Below are 22,890 nucleotides of genomic sequence, written 5' to 3'. Positions count from 1 at the left end.
ATGTAACTAAACACCAGGTGACATGATACAACCCCATGTAATATAACACAACACCACATGTGACACAATGTAACTGTACACCAGGTGACATGATACAACACCATGTAATATAACACACCACACGTGACACAATGTAACACAACACATGACACAATGTAACACACCACCATGTAACACAACACCACACTGACACAATGTAACACCACACGTGACACAATGTAACACAAGTAACACAATGTAAAACATTAACACCATGTAACACAATGTAACACCACACGTGACAATGTAACGCAACACATGACACAATGTAACACAACATGTGACAATGTAACACAACACGTGACACAATGTAACACCACACGTGACACAATGTAACTACACCAGGTGACATGACACATCAGCATGTAAAATAACACCACACGTGATACAATGTAACACAACACCACACGTGACACAATGTAATTTTACACCAGGTGACATGATACATCATGTAATATAACACACCACACGTGACACAATGTAACTGTACACCAGGTGACATGATACAACACCATGTAATATAAGACAACACCACACGTGACACAATGTAACTCTATAACAGGTGACATGATACAACACCATGTAATATAACACCACACGTGACATAATGTAACTCTACACCAGGTGACATGATATAACACCATGTAATATAACACCACATGTGACACAATATAACTCTATACCAGGTGACATTATACAACACCATGTAATATAACACCACACGTGACACAATGTAACTCCACACCACGTGACATGATATAACACCATGTAATATAACACGACACCACACGTGACACAATGTAACTCTATACCAGGTGACGTGATACAACACCATGTAATATAACACAACACCACACGTGACACAATGTAACTCTATACCAGGTGACGTGATACAACACCATGTAATATAACACCACACGTGACACAATGTAACTCCACACCACGTGACATGATATAACACCATGTAATATAACACGACACCACACGTGACACAATGTAACTCTATACCAGGTGACGTGATACAACACCATGTAATATAACACCACACGTGACACAATATAACTCTATACCAGGTGACATGATACAACACCATGTAAGATAACACGACACTACACGTGACACAATATAACTCTATACCAGGTGACATGATACAACACCATGTAATATAACACCACACGTGACACAATGTAACTCTATACCAGGTCACATGATACAACGCCATGTAATATAACACCACACGTGACACAATGTAACTAAACACCAGGTGACATGATACAACCCCATGTAATATAACACAACACCACATGTGACACAATGTAACTGTACACCTGGTGACATGATACAACACCATGTAATATAACACAACACCACACGTGACACAATGTAACACAACACATGACACAATGTAACACACCACCATGTAACACAACACCACACGTGACACAATGTAACACCACACGTGACACAATGTAACACAACTAGTAACACAATGTAACACATCAACACCATGTAACACAATGTAACACCACACGTGACAATGTAACACAACACATGACACAATGTAACACAACACGTGACACAATGTAACACCACACGTGACACAATGTAGCTACACCAGGTGACATGACACATCAGCATGTAAAATAACACCACACGTGATACAATGTAACACAACACCACACGTGACACAATGTAATTTTACACCAGGTGACATGATACAACATCATGTAATATAACACACCACATGTGACACAATGTAACTGTACACCAGGTGACATGATATAACACCATGTAATATAAGACAACACCACACGTGACACAATGTAACTGTACACCAGGGGACATGATACAACACCATGTAATATAAGACAACACCACACGTGACACAATGTAACTCTATAACAGGTGACATGATACAACACCATGTAATATAACACCACACGTGACACAATATAACTCTATACCAGGTGACATTATACAACACCATGTAATATAACACGACACCACACGTGACACAATGTAATTCTATACCAGGTGACGTGATACAACACCATGTAATATAACACCACACCACACGCGACACAATGTAATTCTATAGCAGGTGACATGATACAACACCATGTAATATAACACCACATGTGACACAATGTAATTCTACACCAGGTGACATGATACAACGCCATGTAATATAACACCACACGTGACACAATATAACTCTATACCAGGTGACATGATACAACCCCATGTAATATAACACAACACCACACGTGACACAATGTAACTCTACACCAGGTGACATGATATAACACCATGTAATATAACACGACACCACATGTGACACAATATAACTCTATACCAGGTGACATGATACAACACCATGTAATATAACACGACACCACACGTGACACAATGTAATTCTACACCAGGTGACAAGATACAACACCATGTAATATAACACCACACGTGACACAATGTAACTAAACACCAGGTGACATGATACAACCCCATGTAATATAACACAACACCATATGTGACACAATGTAACTGTACACCAGGTGACATGATACAACACCATGTAATATAACACAACACCACACGTGACACAATGTAACACAACACATGACACAATGTAACACACCACCATGTAACACAACACCACACGTGACACAATGTAACACCACACGTGACACAATGTAACACAACACGTAACACAATGTAACACATCAACACCATGTAACACAATGTAACACCACACGTGACAATGTTACACAACACATGACACAATGTAACACAACATGTGACAATGTAACACAACACGTGACACAATGTAACACCACACGTGACACAATGTAACTACACCAGGTGACATGACACATCAGCATGTAAAATAACACCACACGTGATACAATGTTACACAACACCACACGAGACACAATGTAACTGTACACCAGGGGACATGATACAACACCATGTAATATAAGACAACACCACACGTGACACAATGTAACTCTATAACAGGTGACATGATACAACACCATGTAATATAACACCACACGTGACACAATGTAACTCTACACCAGGTGACATGATATAACACCATGTAATATAACACAACACCACACGTGACACAATGTAACTCTATACCAGGTGACATGTATAACACCATGTAATATAACACCAAACGTGACACAATATAACTCTATACCAGGTGACGTGATACAACACCATGTAATATAACACGACACCACACGTGACGCAATATAACTCTATACCAGGTGACGTGATACAACACCATGTAATATAACACAACACCACACGTGACACAATGTAATTCTACACCAGGTGACATGATACAACACTATGTAATATAACACAACACCACACGTGACACAATGTAATTCTACACCAGGTGACATGATACAACACCATGTAATATAACACAACACCACACGCGACACAATGTAACTCTACACCAGGTGACATGATATAACACCATGTAATATAACACCAAACGTGACACAATATAACTCTATACCAGGTGACATGATACAACACCATGTAATATAACACAACACCACACGTGACACAATGTAACTCTATACCAGGTGACGTGATACAGCACCATGTAATATAACACCACACGTGACACAATGTAACTCTATACCAGGTGACGTGATACAGCACCATGTAATATAACACAACACCACACGCGACACAATGTAATTCTACAGCAGGTGACATGATACAACACCATGTAATATAACACCACACGTGACACAATATAACTCTATACCAGGGGACATTATACAACACCATGTAATATAACACAACACCACACGTGACAATATGTAACTCTACACCAGGTGACATGATACAACACCATGTAATATAACACCACACGTGACACAATGTAATTCTACACCAGGTGACATGATACAACCCCATGTAATATAACACAACACCACACGTGACAGAATGTAACTGTACACCACGTGACGTGATACAACACTATGTAATATAACACAACACCACACGTGACACAATGTAACTCTACACCAGGTGACATGATACAACACCATTTAATATAACACGACACCACACGTGACACAATGTAACTGTACACCACGTGACGTGATACAACACTATGTAATATAACACAACACCACACGTGACACAATGTAACTTTACACCAGGTGACATGATGCAACACCATGTAATATAACACGACACCACACGTGACACAATGTAACTGTACACCACGTGACGTGATACAACACTATGTAATATAACACAACACCACACGTGACACAGTGTACTTCTACACCAGGTGACATGATACAACACCATGTAATATAACACAACACCACACGTGACACAATGTAACTCTACACCACGTGACATGATATACCACCATGTAATATAACACCACACGTGACACAATGTAACTCTACACCAGGTAGCATGATATAACACCATGTAATAGAACACCACATGTGACACAATGTAACTCTACACCAGGTGACATGATATAACACCATGTAATATAACACCACACGTGACACAATATAACTCTATACCAGGTCACATGATACAACACTATGTAATATAACACAACACCACACGTGACACAATGTAATTCTACACCAGGTGACATGATACAACTCTATGTAATATAACACCACACGTGACACAATGTAACTCTATACCAGGTGACATGATACAACACCATGTAATATAACACCACACGCGACACAATGTAATTTTACACCAGGTGGCATGATACAACACCATGTAATTTAACACCACATGTGACACAATGTAACTCTACACCAGGTGACATGATACAACACCATGTAATATAACACCACACGTGACACAATGTAACTCCACACCAGGTGACATGATACAACACCATGTAATATAACACCACACGTGACACAATATAACTCTACACCAGGTGACATGATACAACACCATGTAATATAACACGACACCACACGTGACACAATGTAACTGTACACCACGTGACGTGATACAACACTATGTAATATAACACAACACCACACGTGACACAATGTACTTCTACACCAGGTGACATGATACAACACCATGTAATATAACACAACACCACACGTGACACAATGTAACTCTACACCACGTGACATGATATACCACCATGTAATATAACACCACACGTGACACAATGTAACTCTACACCAGGTAGCATGATATAACACCATGTAATATAACACCACATGTGACACAATGTAACTCTACACCAGGTGACATGATATAACACCATGTAATATAACACCACACGTGACACAATATAACTCTATACCAGGTCACATGATACAACACTATGTAATATAACACAACACCACACGCGACACAATGTAATTCTACACCAGGTGGCATGATATAACACCATGTAATTTAACACCACATGTGACACAATGTAACTCTACACCAGGTGACATGATACAACACTATGTAATATAACACCACACGTGACACAATGTAATTCTACACCAGGTGGCATGATATAACACCATGTAATATAACACCACATGTGACACAATGTAACTCTACACCAGGTGACATGATACAACACCATGTAATATAACACCACACGTGACACAATGTAATTCTACACCAGGTGACATGATACAACACCATGTAATATAACACCACACGTGACACAATGTAACTCCACACCAGGTGACATGATACAACACCATGTAATATAACACCACACGTGACACAATATAACTCTACACCAGGTGACATGATACAACACCATGTAATATAACACGACACCACACGTGACACAATGTAACTGTACACCACGTGACGTGATACAACACTATGTAATATAACACAACACCACACGTGACACAATGTACTTCTACACCAGGTGACATGATACAACACCATGTAATATAACACAACACCACACGTGACACAATGTAACTCTACACCACGTGACATGATATACCACCATGTAATATAACACCACACGTGACACAATGTAACTCTACACCAGGTAGCATGATATAACACCATGTAATATAACACCACATGTGACACAATGTAACTCTACACCAGGTGACATGATATAACACCATGTAATATAACACCACACGTGACACAATATAACTCTATACCAGGTCACATGATACAACACTATGTAATATAACACAACACCACACGCGACACAATGTAATTCTACACCAGGTGGCATGATATAACACCATGTAATTTAACACCACATGTGACACAATGTAACTCTACACCAGGTGACATGATACAACACTATGTAATATAACACCACACGTGACACAATGTAATTCTACACCAGGTGGCATGATATAACACCATGTAATATAACACCACATGTGACACAATGTAACTCTACACCAGGTGGCATGATACAACACCATGTAATTTAACACCACATGTGACACAATGTAACTCTACACCAGGTGACATGATACAACACCATGTAATATAACACCACACGTGACACAATGTAACTCCACACCAGGTGACATGATACAACACCATGTAATATAACACCACACGTGACACAATATAACTCTACACCAGGTGACATGATACAACACCATGTAATAGAACACGACACCACACGTGACACAATGTAACTGTACACCACGTGACGTGATACAACACTATGTAATATAACACAACACCACACGTGACACAATGTAACTCCACACCACGTGACATGATATAACACCATGTAATATAACACCACACGTGACACAATGTAACTCTACACCACGTGACATGATATAACACCATGTAATATAACACCACACGTGACACAATGTAACTCTACACCAGGTGGCATGATATAACACCATGTAATATAACACCACACGTGACACAATATAACTCTATACCAGGTGACATGATACAACACTATGTAATATAACACAACACCACACGTGACACAATGTAATTCTACACCAGGTGACATGATATAACACCATTTAATATAACACCACACGTGACACAATATAACTCTATACCAGGTGACATGATACAACACTATGTAATATAACACAACACCACACGTGACACAATGTAACTCTACACCAGGTGACATGATATAACACCATTTAATATAACACCACACGTGACACAATATAACTCTATACCAGGTGACATGATACAACACTATGTAATATAACACAACACCACACGTGACACAATGTAATTCTACACCAGGTGACATGATATAACACCATGTAATATAACACCACACGTGACACAATGTAACTCTACACCAGGTGGCATGATATAACACCATGTAATATAACACAACACCACATGTGACACAATGTAACTGTACACCAAGTGACATGATACAACACCATGTAATATAACACCACATGTGACACAATGTAACTCTACACCAAGTGACATGATACAACACCATGTAATATAACACCACACGTGACACAATGTAACTCCACACCACGTGACATGATATAACACCATGTAATATAACACCACACGTGACACAATGTAACTCTATACCAGGTGACATGATACAACACCATGTAATATAACACGACATCACATGTGACACAATGTAACTCTATACCAGGTGACATGATACAACACCATGTAATATTAAAACCACATGTGACATAATGTTACTCTACACCAGGTGACATGATACAACACCATGTAATATAACACAACACCACACGTGACACAATGTAACACTATACCAGGTGACATGATACAACACCATGTAATATAACACGACACCACGTGACACAATCTAATTCTACACCAGGTGACATGATACAACACCATGTAATATAACACCACACGTGACACAATGTAACTAAACACCAGGTGACATGATACAACCCCATGTAATATAACACAACACCACATGTGACACAATGTAACTGTACACCAGGTGACATGATACAACACCATGTAATATAACACACCACACGTGACACAATGTAACTCCTCAGCGAGTAACATGGCACAATCTCATGTGACACAATGTACCACATCCTCATATAGGGTATCTTACAGTACAATACACAACAGGTACCACGCCTCTGGTGTTGACATGCACATGTTGTGGTTGGTATCGGGGATTCATCTACAGAATTGCAGAGGACACACAAGGACGGGGGTTCCTGGGTACACATCACATTTGTATGACCATTAGTGTCTTTTCTATGCAGTTCAGTGGCTGAGCAGTTAAAGAGGGGGGAGACCGTCCAGGCCGAAGCCTTTGACAGCGTCACCATCTATTTCAGTGATATTGTGGGGTTCACGTCAATGTCGGCAGGGAGCACACCCATGCAGGTAACCCTAAGATACAGGACACCCGTCTTCAGCCTGTACTAGCAGTGAGGGTGTACTAGGAGTCTTCTTGTGTCTCCGCAGGTGGTCACCTTACTCAATGACCTCTACACATGCTTTGATGCCATAATCGACAACTTTGATGTATACAAGGTAAGAGCGTGGAATCCTGATGGACATGAATGGTGGGTCTGTGGTCTGAGTGGTGGACTCTTGGGATAGGGACGTATTCCACACTGTTTGTCATAAATTATTGCCCGGCCCCCTTCCAGGAAACGGTGCTTGTCTCTGGCAGCAGTAACAACACAGACCCCACCTCAATATCCTCATGTGGCAGTGATGGTCCAGTCCTGGGGTCTTCACTGTATCTTTAGCTACATTTCTCCATGTTGGCCCATATTCATATTCCCAGCTTTTCGTGTCTGCTCATATAGGGGGGCTATCTCCACAGGTGGAGACCATCGGTGACGCATACATGGTGGTTTCAGGGTTACCGGTACGGAATGGGAAGTCGCATGCGCGAGAAATTGCTCGTATGTCGCTGGCTCTTCTAGACACGGTGAAAACCTTCAAGATCCGGCACAGACCAAACACACAGCTCCACCTGCGAATAGGAATCCATACAGGTACCCAAACATGGCGTGATGTCTGTCGAATTCCTATATTTCACTGACCTCTTGTCTATACTACATTGGGCTGATCCTCATGTTTGAGAAGACTTGTTGACCTGATTGTGGTCGGTGGTCCTGGTGGACCTTACAGCTGCCTTATGAAGGACATTTACTTCTATCTGTATTTGGGGTGAGATGTAGCCATATGCGGGGTAAGTGGTGAGTGGAGTTGACCGTTTTATCCAGGTAATATAGGCGCCGCACTTCAGCTCGGCCGCTCAAGGGTTAATTGGGACCACCTCTCCCCTGGGAGCCCGCTTTCTGCTGAATCTCCTTTTTAGGGAAGCCTCAGGCTGGATTCACACATCACATATTTGTTACAGATTTTTGAGTCAAAGACAGAAGTGGTTTGGAAAGGAATGGGAAATATAAATCAAGAACTTCCACTTCTCCCCCCTGGATCCACTTCTGGCATGGGCTGAAAAATCTGCACCGAATACGCGATGTGTGAATCCAGCCGATAGGTGGCCACACACATTAGATGAATGTTGGCTGAACCCGGGAGTGGTCAACCATCAATATGGCAGAGTCCCGACTCTTCCCCCGGTGGCAGATGTCATGGGCGAGAAGGATCGGGTTATTGGATCACAACATGGCCGATCCTTTTGTTTGTAAGGAGATAAGCAGCTGCCAGCAGAGTCTAGGAGTCGGCTTTACTCCCTCCTCCCCATTGAAAACACGGAAGGAATAGCTACATAAAGCGTATGGCCATCTTTAATATATTCTGGGTCAGTCGTGGTTGTGGCTTTCATTTAGCAGATCACCCTCTGTATTCTGCGGACTGGAGCGGTGGATGGGCACATCGGTCATGGAAAGCCCGTTTTTTTTGTTTGTTTTAGCTTTGTATCTGATAGCTGGAGAGGCTCAGGCTGCTCTTTGATACCACATTTAAAAATTATTATCTGTCCACAGGATAGGTTATATTTATCTGATCGGTGGGGGTCCAGAACCCCCCGTTCCTCCTCATTGCACCCCCTGCAGTGAGGAGGAGCTTGAATGGTGTGGTCGATCATGCACCTGCTGCTCCATTTAATGTCTATAGGACTGATGGACCACTGAGTACTGTAATCGGAGGTTTCCGTCATTCTCATTGACTTTGGATGGAGCAGCGGCACGCATGCTGCGGTCGAGCAGTGAGGAGGAACAGGGGGTCCGGGACTTCCGGTTCTTACTATCAGTGGGGCTCCCAGTGATCAGAAAATTATCACCTATACTAGAAGTGATAATTGTCAATTCTGGGAATCCCCCTTAAGGAGATTCTCTCTCTGACGTGACGGCTTGTGGCGCTGCATGTTAAGAGCTCAGTAGGCGTTCCCTGTGGAGTCGCTTTCTCCCATATATCCTCCTAATACTCCAGCCCAGTGGTCTCCAAACTGTGATTCTCCAGATGTATAACTACAACTACCAGCAGGACTGCGGAGAGCTGTATCTTTACTATGGATAGGTGATAAAGAGGCATTCCCAGAATGGACAATTAAGAGCTTCTCTCTCTCTGACGTGACGGCTTGTGGACCTGCAGGTTAAGAGCTCAGTGGGCGTTCCCTGTGGAGTCGCTCTCTCCCATACATCCTCCTAATACTCCAGCCCTGTGGTCTCCAAACTGTGTTTCTCCAGCTGTATTACTACAACTACCAGCAGGAGTGTTTATGGCGTTCATACCCTTTAAGAACCTCACAATAGCGGGAGAGGAGCATATTTTTGTACTGACCAGGCTAGCTGATAAAGGGTTAATCATGAACAGCCGAGATAAACATTATTTTACACTAAGAAATATAGAGGTTTTTTTTTCCTATAAAAGGGGGCAGAAACTTTCCTCAAATGTATTTTCTTATCACACATGTCTGCACTGGCTGGTGGAAGGAGCCTGATAAGCACTTGTTCACATGGGACTATTTCAGGCCCAGAAGCGTCCATGTGAACGAGCGCTAAATGCTCTGTGCCCGGACTTCAGCACTCATGGAGTTAATAACTTTTTTCTGCTAAACAAAGACAAGAGCTGAACAGAACTATTCCTAAAAAGGAGAGAAGATCGAGGATGGAGTCCTCGAAATATGTGAAGATACACGTGTTGAACTTAAATTACACCCCGTAAAAAAAAAGTCTTCCTTTTTTGGCGCATTTTATGCATCGTATATTTTATTGAATTCAACCGCATGAAAAAAACACAAAAAAAACTAGTTTGAAAAAAGGCATAAAAAATACATCAAATTACAAGGATACATGAAAAAAACGGCTTAAAGGGCTATTCCGGGAATTTATATATATCACCTATCCGTATGATCACTGGGGGCCCCAACAATCACTACAACGATCACTGACCCATCAAAGCCACTTCGGAACTGAAGTGGTCCCTAAAAAAATCGGTTTTGGAAATGTTTTTGAAAAAGTGAGAAATTGCTGCTAAACTTATAAACTGTGTAACATCCGAAAAAAAAAATAAAATCACGTTACAAAAATTTCATCATAAAGTAGAGATATGGGAAATGTGAACCAGTAATAGGAAGATTTTATATATATATATATATATATATATATATATACACACACACACACACACACACACACACACACGTTTTATTGGTTTTTAATTCAATTGGGTTTTATTAGAAAAAATGTAAACTTTTTGAGATGCAGCTTCTATCTCTCCCGGATACGTAGAAGCTGCATCTTGCGGTCACAGCCGAATCCGTCAGATTCACAGCGCCGGTTCATGAACTTGGATGTGATCGATAATAGCTGGACCGGTGCTCAGAGAAGCTGTCAGTCTCACTCACCTGACTGATTCGGCTGTGACCGCGAGATGCAGCTTCTATGTATCCAGGATATATAGAAGCTGCATCTCAAAAAGTTTACATTTTTTGTAATAAAACCCAATTGAAAACTTGTTTAGAACATAATAAAACTTTAGTTTATAAAATAAAATCTACTTTCCAGGGTCCACAAAGCCGATAAACTGTAGGATACTATGCTATGTGGGTCCGAGAAAAACAAAAAATTAATGTTTTAATTCTATAGCCTGCCGACTGCTCAGCTCGGGGGTTTTCAAGTTCTTCTGGAAACTATGCTCTACTTTTTCTGATGACTCCCCTGTAATGGGCCGATCCCATGAATGGGTTAATATATAAGCACTTGTGATATATACTGTGTAGGAATCTAGTCTTATTGTGATGGACAATGTTCTCGAATTTGCCAGGATCAAAATTTCCAATCTTGTAGAATTTTTCGAGATTTCACGGTTCGTCATAATTTACTCGCCACATATATCTCTCTCGTCTGCTCAGGTCCGGTCTGTGCCGGTGTGGTGGGACTGAAGATGCCAAGATACTGTCTGTTTGGCGATACGGTGAACACTGCGTCCCGGATGGAGTCCAATGGGGAAGGTGAGCATCATCTCGTGTACGGCAGGGAGACCTGCTGACTTCAGGCATAAGGTCAAAAACAAAGTGGTCACCGCTCCAACATGGACTTACAAGGGTCTACAACCCTCAGCTGTCCTGTGCCATGATTGACCCAAGGCTGAGGTGGGTTACAGCCGCTCTCCAGGGAAGAATTGTGCGGTCCAGTCTTCCGAGATGATCAGGTGCCGCTGGAGAAGTCTTGGACATGGGTCATTCTATCATAATATATACTCCCATTGATTGAACTTCTAACCGGTTCCCAGAATATATAATTGCTCGGTATTGGATAGGCAACATTCCCCGCGACCCCATGAAATCAACATATCCAGGGAATCCATCCGTGTCTTGTGAGCATAGCTGATCCTGTGAATGATTGCTTGACTTGAGTAGCTATAGGTTCTACAACCTCCAGATATTACAGAGAGGTCTATAGTGGTCACTGTAGTGAAGGTCTCCTCCACCTGCGTACATTGTACCATCACTTCATCATCTTCTCCAGGCTGACCACCTTTCTTCTCTTCCTCAGCACTTAAGATCCACATTTCTTCAGCCACCAAAGAAGTTTTAGATGAATTTAGCTGCTTTCAACTGGAACTTCGGGGGGATATTGAAATGAAGGTAAGAAACTAGAAGCCTGGATGAGGACATGTAGGGGAAGGTGGGAGTCCACGGTCCTTTATAAACAAACAGTCACATTCTCAATTACCAAAGGGTCGGAAAATGTTTGATGGGAAATTCAATGGTCTCGGAAAATTCACAGCAAAACTGTCCCGTGTTCTTCTATTACATCATTTAAAGTGCAGCAAAGCTGCAGATTGAGTGTCATTGTGTGTAAACTGCAGATTGGGACGCTCACTCCTGCATCATTTCTGTAAATGTTATCTCTCTGTAACTGTGCAGAGTGGGCGGGGTCTTCCTGGTGTGACATCAGAGATGTGCTATGACCAATAAACCTCCGACCCTCACACAGACACAGAGAGACTGTAACATGACCTCCTCCCTCCTCCCCTCTCACAGCATGAGTCTCATACAGACACAAAGACACTGTAACATGACCTCCTCCTTCCTTCCATCTCACATCATGAGTCTGATACAGACAAAGAGAGACTGTAACATGACCTCCTCCCTCCTGAGTCTCATACAGACACAGAGAGACTGTAACATGACCTCCTCCCTCCATCCCTCTCACAGCAGGAGTCTCATACAGACACAGAGAGACCGTAACATGTCCTCCTCCCCTCTTACAGCATGAGTCTCACACAGACACAGAAACTGTAACATGACCCCCTCCCTCCTTCCCTCTCACAGCATGAATCTCACACAGACACAGACACTGTAACATGACCTCCTCCCTCCTTCCCTCTCACAGCATGAATCTCACACAGACACAGAGACACTGTAACATGACCCCCTCCCTCCTTCCCTCCCTCTCACAGCATGAGTCTCATACAGACACAGAGACACTGTAACATGACCTCCTTCCCTCTCACAGCATGAATCTCACACAGACACAGAGACTGTGACATGACCTCCTCCCTCCTTCCCTCTCACAGCATGAGTCTCATACAAACACAGAGAGACTGTAACATGACCTCCTCCGTCCTTCCCTCTCACAGCATGAGTCTCATACAGACACAGAGACACTGTAACATGACCTCCTCCCTCCTTCCCTCTCACAGCATGAATCTCATACAGACACAGAGAGACTGTAACATGACCCCCCCTCTCTCCTTCCCTCTCACAGCATGAATCTCATACAGACATTGAAGGAGAGCCACTAACATGACGACCTCTCCTCCGTCTATGTACGGTTTCTGTTACTGTTGCTACTGATTCATACCAAAGGTAATCATTAAGACATGGTATGCTGTATGTAAAGGTTGGGGGCCATCTGTATATGTGTAGATAAGAATCAGAAGTCACAAGTAAGTAAATGCACAATCTGCTCAATGCACAACCCCGTTGTGGCCGACAGCAGTGAAATGAGACCCATTACAATTCATCCTAAGTGATTGTCACCAATGGGCGTCTTCTCTACAAGACCATGACTAGCCCCATGTTCACTGAATTGAGTGTCTGAAGCATGATGGGACTTCATCTTATCTACTTTTCTTATTGTCTGTTCCAGGGTAAGGGGAAGATGAGGACCTTCTGGTTACTTGGAGAAATTACGGACGATGATGTTATTTGAGACTCTCTTGTCCATAATCAGCTCCACATCGGGCCAGCTGTGTCTTGAGCTGCTCATTAGACTAATCTGGGTAACAAGGTTCTCCACCAACCTACCCACAGCCCGCTCTTCCTAGAGCACACTGAATATGGAAGCCTCGTCGGATGGAGGAGCAGACACCTAACCTGTTACTCTCTTCTCTGGGAATGAGTAATTATACACCAGCTAATTAGCCAAGACTTGACCTCTGTATTGGTCACATGGCCGCAATATGATACAACCTGTAGCCAAACTAGGGCCTGCAAATATCACGTCATCGCAGGAGGCAACGCAGGGTCTAGTACAGGAAGTCAACTTTACTCACACCTATGGCCTTCAGCTTATTGAACTTCACCAAGGAGATCCTGAGCATGTTCAGAAAAGGATTGAGTGGCAATCACGTTTTTTGTCCTCACACTTCCTCTGGAGTGTTGGTACTAGAAGAATCGGTTCTACATTGTGGAACCCTCAGTAGATGCCACGACAACCCAAGTGCAGGTCCTCTTTGTGATCCGCTGTTTTCATTCCTTGCTCGGACTAGTCCTGCAAATCCTTGCGCCAGGTACCGAGCAGTACTGATATTTAATCCAATCAGGACAGCGTGGCCTTCACAGATATCAGTACACGTCAGAACTTGGTAAACTGATCAGTCATCAGATCTACCACCAGATTTCTCTATCCGGTTTTTCCACGTAATGACCAAAAAAGAATAGGAACGGAAAACAGACGGAAAGTGCAGTCTGGTCACAGACTCCACAATACAGCTGTCCTGTCCAGCAAGTCACACGAGGCATCACATACGAAACCCTTACCGAAAGTTCAGGGTTCAGTAAACACCCATTAACAAGGAGAACACACAACTTATTACAAGCCTGTCCATGGAGGTCCCATATTTCATAGAGCAGATGTATAGTATGTGAATAACTGTACTGAGTCCATGGCACATTCAGCCTTCAATAAAGACGAGTAGACCCTGAAGTCCATTGTGTGGATTATTAATAGACCCGGGTTCTTATCATTTCTCCAAAATGCGCCACCACTTTGTCATACCCACAGACATCACAGCACACGGGCAGAAACGCCCCACATAAAACGAGCGGTCTGAATGACATCTACATTATATGTGCTTCGTGTTCAATCGTCGTTAAACGACTCTGAATGCACAAGATGGTTAAATGGGAGTAAAAAATATCTAAAACACGTCCGGTAAAATATTACTGGGTATCTGAATGTCCCTGGCGCGACGTGCTGAGTGTACTACACATTACAAGCCCCACCACGGCTTCAGGCCGTCTTCACATAAGATGTTTTTGAAAAACTATGTGACGTGTGAATACATCCGAGTAGACGAGGGACTGTTTGGATCATTCCTTGAATGGTGCAGACATGAACCACATGTTGGAATTTGGAATCATTTTCCATAAACGGACACAAATTTACTGTAGACAGCGATTTTAGAATCTAAACAATTGCGGGAGACGAGACTTCCAGTCATTTATTGTATGATGTAGATTTCGTTCTTTCAATCATTCTCACATGGTGGGATAATCTTCCACGGCAGGAGACAACAACAATTGCAAGAGATCCCAGATGTTCCTTCTTACTGCTCGGTGATTAAAAATGAAGAAAATTGGAACAACGGCGCTGCTTGAGTAAGGGTCATTTAGCGAAGGGAAGATTTAGACGACCATCTCAATAAATAAATAAAAGGACTTTAATGTCAAACAGGCTACGCGTTTCAACACCGAACCGGTATCTTCCTCAGGCCAATACAGACTGTGCGGTTCCGGCCTATTTATACATACAAAAAGGCAAGGAAAAGACCGCCAGAAAAGACAGGTTAAAGGTCACAAGAAAAAAACAGCATTGTAATAACAGTCAAAACATACGTAAATAATAGTTTTACATATAGAAAAAAGGTGGAGACGATGAAGATTGGAAAGTCTTTCACGTATTAAAAGTGCATATCAATTATGTCAGATTCATTCTGCCGTACCACTAAGGTTTTTTCCACGAACAGAATATTACACAAACAGAATGTTATATATGCATCTTTGTGAGTAATCATACAGTCGATTGGTTAGTTATACATGTATGTTTGATTTAAAATACTATATTAAAACATTAAAATATCAAAAGACTGCTGAGTCAAGCGTCGCTGGTTGCCACAACGACAGAAAAAATTACGGAGGCCGAGGAGGGCCACAAAACAACGTTGGACCGCATATTGAACCGCACAGGACCGCGGAGCTTAGCAGTGGAGGACCAGAACGGAACTAGGATGTTATGGACGGTAAGTAACAAACGATCGCAAATATAGAGTAACTTAGATAATCATGGATTGGTGATTCACCCATAATTTATGAAAATAAAAGATATGTGATTAAAAGATATGCGGTGTGTCACCAAAAAACGAACTTCTACATTTAAACGAGAGAACTGGCCATAATTACATTGATAATAAACGTACTAATCATGTAAAAAGTCCTAAAGCTGTGAATATAAAAGAATAATATAAATAGAATACGAATACTTAAGAAAGGCCATATATATGAAGGACTGTATAAGAAAAATGGATGGGACAAATTTCAGTTAACGAGTAAAGAAACCCTAGTTGATATTCTGCTTGAGTCTAATGAATCTATCTGGTATATCTGGTGGTATTTGTTCAATTGGAGTTACCATAATGTCCGAAAATGTGCAATTGTGTTTATAAGTACAGTGGCGGGATACACTTTGTTTTAAGAATCCCTTATTGACATTGAACCTGTGCTTATTGATACGGTTCCTTAATGTTTGTGTGGTACGACCCACATATTGAAGGTTACATGTACACTGAAGTAAATAGATGACAAAAGAAGTCCCGCAATTTAGGAAATCTTTTATCGGGAACTTTTCACCCGTTATTGAGGAGCGATACTCCATGCATTTGTTAGTGATATTATTACAACAAAGGCACCTGTTCTGACCACAACGGAACGAGCCTTTTAAGTCTGTTGGTAGGCTATGATTTTTATATTGCGCATTTTGCTGGGGGCTATTATATTTTTAATTGTTTTGGCCCGTCTAAATGTAATGTTTGCTTTAACGGGTATCAGGGATTTTAGAAAAGGGTCATTTGTCAGGATGTGCCAGTGTTTTCTAAGGATGGAAGTGATCAGGTTGCTTCCTTTATTAAATGAGGTTATAAAGTTGGTTTTAACTACTTCATGATTTGATTTATTATTTGTGCCTGAAGACTTCAATTGGATGCATTCGTTTTGTGTCAGAGCCCTGGCTTTTAACAAGGCCCCCCTAATAAGGCTTCTTGGAAAGCCTTTTTCCAAAAATCTTTGATTAAGAATCCCACACTCTCTGTCAAAGATGGATTGATCGGAACAATTTTTCCTAATCCTTCGGTATTGACCGAAAGGAACATTTTTAAGCCACGGGGAATAATGTGCGCTTTTAAAATCAAGGTAGCTATTCACATCAACCGTTTTGAAATGAGTCCTAGTTGTAAAAAGGCCACTGTTTTTTCAGATTTGTTAAATCTAGGAAATCAATACTTATGTCTGAAAAATTATGAGTGAACGTAAGACCAAAAATGTTGTTGTTTAAATATTCTATAAAATCACTGGCAGTAGCAGAGTCGCCTTTCCAGATAAAAAACAGGTCGTCGATAAAACGTCTATAGAGTAAAATTTTATCTCTAAAAACATGCTCACTCAGTACATGGGCTTCCTCAAAGGCCCCCATATATAAATTTGCATATGAAGGGGCAAAGCGTGTCCCCATCGCACACCCTTTTATTTGTCTATAAAATTTCCCATCCGAACTAAAGACATTGTGTGACAATATAAAATCTACACATTCCATGATAAAATTGAGCTGTGTATTTGAATACCGCAAATCTGTTGCAAGATAATCTGAGATAGCTTGTAGACCCTGCACATGGGGGATATTAGTGTAAAGTGAAGATACATCAGCCGTAAGGAAACTGATGTTAGACAGATCACATGTGGACTGTAGTTCAAATAAATCCCTTATAAGATGCGTTGAATCTTTAAGAAAGGAAGGTAATTTAGAGACTAAGGGTTGAAGGTGAATGTCTATAAAATGTGATAAATTACTCGGCAGGGAACCTATTCCTGAAATTATTGGTCGACCTGGGGGATTAATCTATGGGCTTCTTTTAGATAGTCAGATCTATCTTGTATGACTATACCCCCCCCCCCTTTATCCGCAGACCTTATTATAATATCCTGGTTTTTCTGTAAGTTTTAAAGGGCTCTCCGTTGGGAGGACAGGTTGTCCCTGGAAGCACTACACTGTTCAATAGTTTTGAAATCAATGCTGACCAGGTTGGAAAAGGTTTCCAGGGCCGGACCCCTATGATATAGAGGATAGAATGAGGCTTTTGGATGAAGATCGGTCCTGACAGGTGTGATGCTATCTATTGTAGTCTGGTTGGACCCAATTGGCGATGGGGAGATAGCAAAGTGACGTAGCAGAGTCATTTTGCGCATGAATTTGTTTAGGTCCATGAACAGTTCAAAACCGTCAGGAGATGAGGTGGGACAGAACGAAAGCCCTTTGGATAATAGACTAATTTCATCTTTACTAGGGGTATATTTTGATAGATTAAAAATCTTCGTTAGATTAGTTTGTGTTTCTTTTTCAGTGACAGTGGTAGGACTCTTGGTATGATGTCTCCCCCCTCTACACCCTCTATATCTAGCCCTAATTTTCTTTTTGAATGTGTTCTCTGTACTAACGGAAAATAGGAGTTTATGGTCTGGGATGGGGTTCCCTGAACATCCCGGGACTGGCACAAGGGTGTGATAGGAGGCATGGTGGGGACGGAGGGAAGGCCTAAAAAAGGGGGGTTGATGGGATTAATTATGCCTGAAGTGGATGATAGATTTTGAGGGGACAATATGGGAAAAGAACCGACAAAATGAGTGGTCAGATCCAAAAGGGATGGTGAATGACCAGAGGTGACAGTGATATTGATAGACTCATTGGACCTGGAGGAAATGGAAGATGAACCTAAGGGAGTGGCAGGGAGGAGGTTATGGAGAAGGAGGTGTGCATCAAGATCACAGGATTTGAAGGCGAATTGTGGAATATGGCCTGGGGGTTTTGGATCTATCGCGATACTACATGGATTGTTGTGAATTGAGGACATAGAAGCGAGTTTGGCTATGGCAGATGGACCACTAATAGTGGATACTAGCTGGTTGGAGATATTTGGAGAGGATGTACTCGACGTACGGACTAAGGATCGGGAGGGAGTATTGGGAATGTTAAATTTTATGCCAGGACTGAACCTGGGTGATGATTTGAACCTAATTGATGATTTAGAAGGATAAAGTGGGAGAAACGTTTTCTTGTTAATGTTATTGGTGTTATTACTTGGAGGTTGTATTGATGTCCAATCTCTAATTTTATTATTAATATAATCATTCCTATCTCGTGTGAGTTTGCGCATCTTTTTTGAAATGGTTGTTTTTTCAAATATTTTGAGATGATCCAGCGTTGACTTTTCAAGTTTTTTAAAATCAGGGTGGGGAAAAAAAGAAACAAATTGATCGATGAGACCCTCAATAGTGGATGCAAAAGATAATATTAATTCCGACCTCTTATAAATTAAACGATCAATGAAGCCTAAATTACAGTGCTCCAAATATTTAAACCAATTGGAACTGAAATCAGAATCAGTAGGAAAAGGGGAATCCAGCACAAGTCTGAGGCCCCTAGGGGCCCTTTTTTCGGATATATATACATTTAGAAAATAACAGTCAATACTATGAAAAGCCTCCTCTTTCAGAAGATCCTCCAAACGTAAAAACAGAGCAGTCATAGTCCTGGTTTGCTCTTCATTGAAAGGATTGGTGGGGATAACCGAAATATATCCTTTTCTGAGTTCAAATCAGTCATTTCCGACAGAAGTGATTCACGAGATTTGACTCTCTCCAATATAGATTCCATCATACGGATGTGTAGATAAAACAGATAAAGATGAGCTGTATGGGCGGCCGGTGTCAGAGGCTCCTAACCAGTCAAAGGACTGTGTCCAATAAAGGAGCTTCTCGAGTACATCCTCTCCAAATATCTCCAACCAGCTAGTATCCACTATTAGTGGTCCATCTGCCATAGCCAAACTCGCTTCTATGTCCTCAATTCACAACAATCCATGTAGTATCGCGATAGATCCAAAACCCCCAGGCCATATTCCACAATTCGCCTTCAAATCCTGTGATCTTGATGCACACCTCCTTCTCCATAACCTCCTCCCTGCCACTCCCTTAGGTTCATCTTCCATTTCCTCCAGGTCCAATGAGTCTATCAATATCACTGTCACCTCTGGTCATTCACCATCCCTTTTGGATCTGACCACTCATTTTGTCGGTTCTTTTCACATATTGTCCCCTCAAAATCTATCATCCACTTCAGGCATAATTAATCCCATCAACCCCCCTTTTTTAGGCCTTCCCTCCGTCCCCACCATGCCTCCTATCACACCCCTGTGCCAGTCCCGGGATGTTCAGGGAACCCCATCCCAGACCATAAACTCCTATTTTCCGTTAGTACAGAGAACACATTCAAAAAGAAAATTAGGGCTAGATATAGAGGGTGTAGAGGGGGGAGACATCATACCAAGAGTCCTACCACTGTCACTGAAAAAGAAACACAAACTAATCTAACGAAGATTTTTAATCTATCAAAATATACCCCTAGTAAAGATGAAATTAGTCTATTATCCAAAGGGCTTTCGTTCTGTCCCACCTCATCTCCTGACGGTTTTGAACTGTTCATGGGCCTAAACAAATTCATGCGCAAAATGACTCTGCTACGTCACTTTGCTATCTCCCCATCGCCAATTGGGTCCAACCAGACTACAATAGATAGCATCACACCTGTCAGGACCGATCTTCATCCAAAATCCTCATTCTATCCTCTATATCATAGGGGTCCGGCCCTGGAAACCTTTTCCAACCTGGTCAGCATTGATTTCAAAACTATTGAACAGTGTAGTGCTTCCAGGGACAACCTGTCCTTCTCCCAACGGAGAGCCCTTAAAAACTTACAGAAAAACCAGGATATTATAATAAGGTCCGCGGATAAAGGGGGGGGGGGTATAGTCATACAAGATAGATCTGACTATCTAAAAGAAGCCCATAGATTACTTTCAGATGCCCTGTACTATGAGAAACTAAAGTATAATCCTATTTCTGAATTTGAAACCGAATACAAATCCCTGATAGAAACTGCATTTACTAATAACCTTTTGTGCAAAAAAGAAAAAATGTTCCTGACTGTTCCGTTCCCAACCATTCCATTCATGTACCATCTTCCAAAAATTCATAAAGCTCTTCTTAATCCCCCAGGTCGACCAATAATTTCAGGAATAGGTTCCCTGACGAGTAATTGATCACATTTTATAGACATTCACCTTCAACCCTTAGTCTCTAAATTACCTTCCTTTCTTAAAGATTCAACGCATCTTATAAGGGATTTATTTGAACTACAGTCCACATGTGATCTGTCTAACATCAGTTTCCTTATGGCTGATGTATCTTCACTTTACACCAATATCCCCCATGTGCAGGGTCTACAAGCTATCTCAGATTATCTTGCAACAGATTTGCGGTATTCAAATACACAGCTCAATTTTATCATGGAATGTGTAGATTTTATATTGTCACACAATGTCTTTAGTTCGGATGGGAAATTTTATAGACAAATAAAAGGGTGTGCGATGGGGACACGCTTTGCCCCTTCATATGCAAATGTATATATGGGGGCCTTTGAGGAAGCCCATGTACTGAGTGAGCATGTTTTTAGAGATAAAATTTTACTCTATAGACGTTTTATCGACGACCTGTTTTTTATCTGGAAAGGCGACTCTGCTACTGCCAGTGATTTTATAGAATATTTAAACAACAACATTTTTGGTCTTACGTTCACTCATAATTTTTCAGACATAAGTATTGATTTCCTAGATTTAACAAATCGGAAAAAACAGTGGCCTTTTTACAACTAGGACTCATTTCAAAACGGTTGATGTGAATAGCTACCTTGATTTTAAAAGCGCACATTATTCCCTGTGGCTTAAAAATGTTCCTTTCGGTCAATACCGAAGGATTAGGAAAAATTGTTCCGATCAATCCATCTTTGACAGAGAGTGTGGGATTCTTAATCAAAGATTTTTGGAAAAAGGCTTTCC

General features: G+C 41.5%; 1 protein-coding gene across 1 annotated transcript in view; it reads left to right on the top strand.

Annotated features, from left to right (window-relative positions):
• The window catches only part of NPR2 (natriuretic peptide receptor 2), a 265,799-nt gene extending 250,143 nt beyond the window's left edge, over window positions 1-15,656 (top strand). The window contains exons 17-22 of the mRNA XM_075844429.1: window positions 8,280-8,403; window positions 8,485-8,553; window positions 8,852-9,026; window positions 12,353-12,451; window positions 12,996-13,087; window positions 14,598-15,656. Coding sequence (XP_075700544.1) covers window positions 8,280-8,403; window positions 8,485-8,553; window positions 8,852-9,026; window positions 12,353-12,451; window positions 12,996-13,087; window positions 14,598-14,660 — 622 coding nt within the window. The 3' untranslated portion in view covers window positions 14,661-15,656. The remainder of the gene's footprint in view (window positions 1-8,279; window positions 8,404-8,484; window positions 8,554-8,851; window positions 9,027-12,352; window positions 12,452-12,995; window positions 13,088-14,597) is intronic.
• The last annotated feature ends 7,234 nt before the right edge of the window (window positions 15,657-22,890 follow it).

This window comes from Rhinoderma darwinii, chromosome 1 (assembly GCF_050947455.1).
Source record: "Rhinoderma darwinii isolate aRhiDar2 chromosome 1, aRhiDar2.hap1, whole genome shotgun sequence".
NCBI classification, from domain to species: domain Eukaryota; kingdom Metazoa; phylum Chordata; class Amphibia; order Anura; family Rhinodermatidae; genus Rhinoderma; species Rhinoderma darwinii.
The sequence above is the reverse complement of the archived record's forward strand: the minus strand, read 5'-3'. Positions and strand labels throughout refer to the sequence as shown.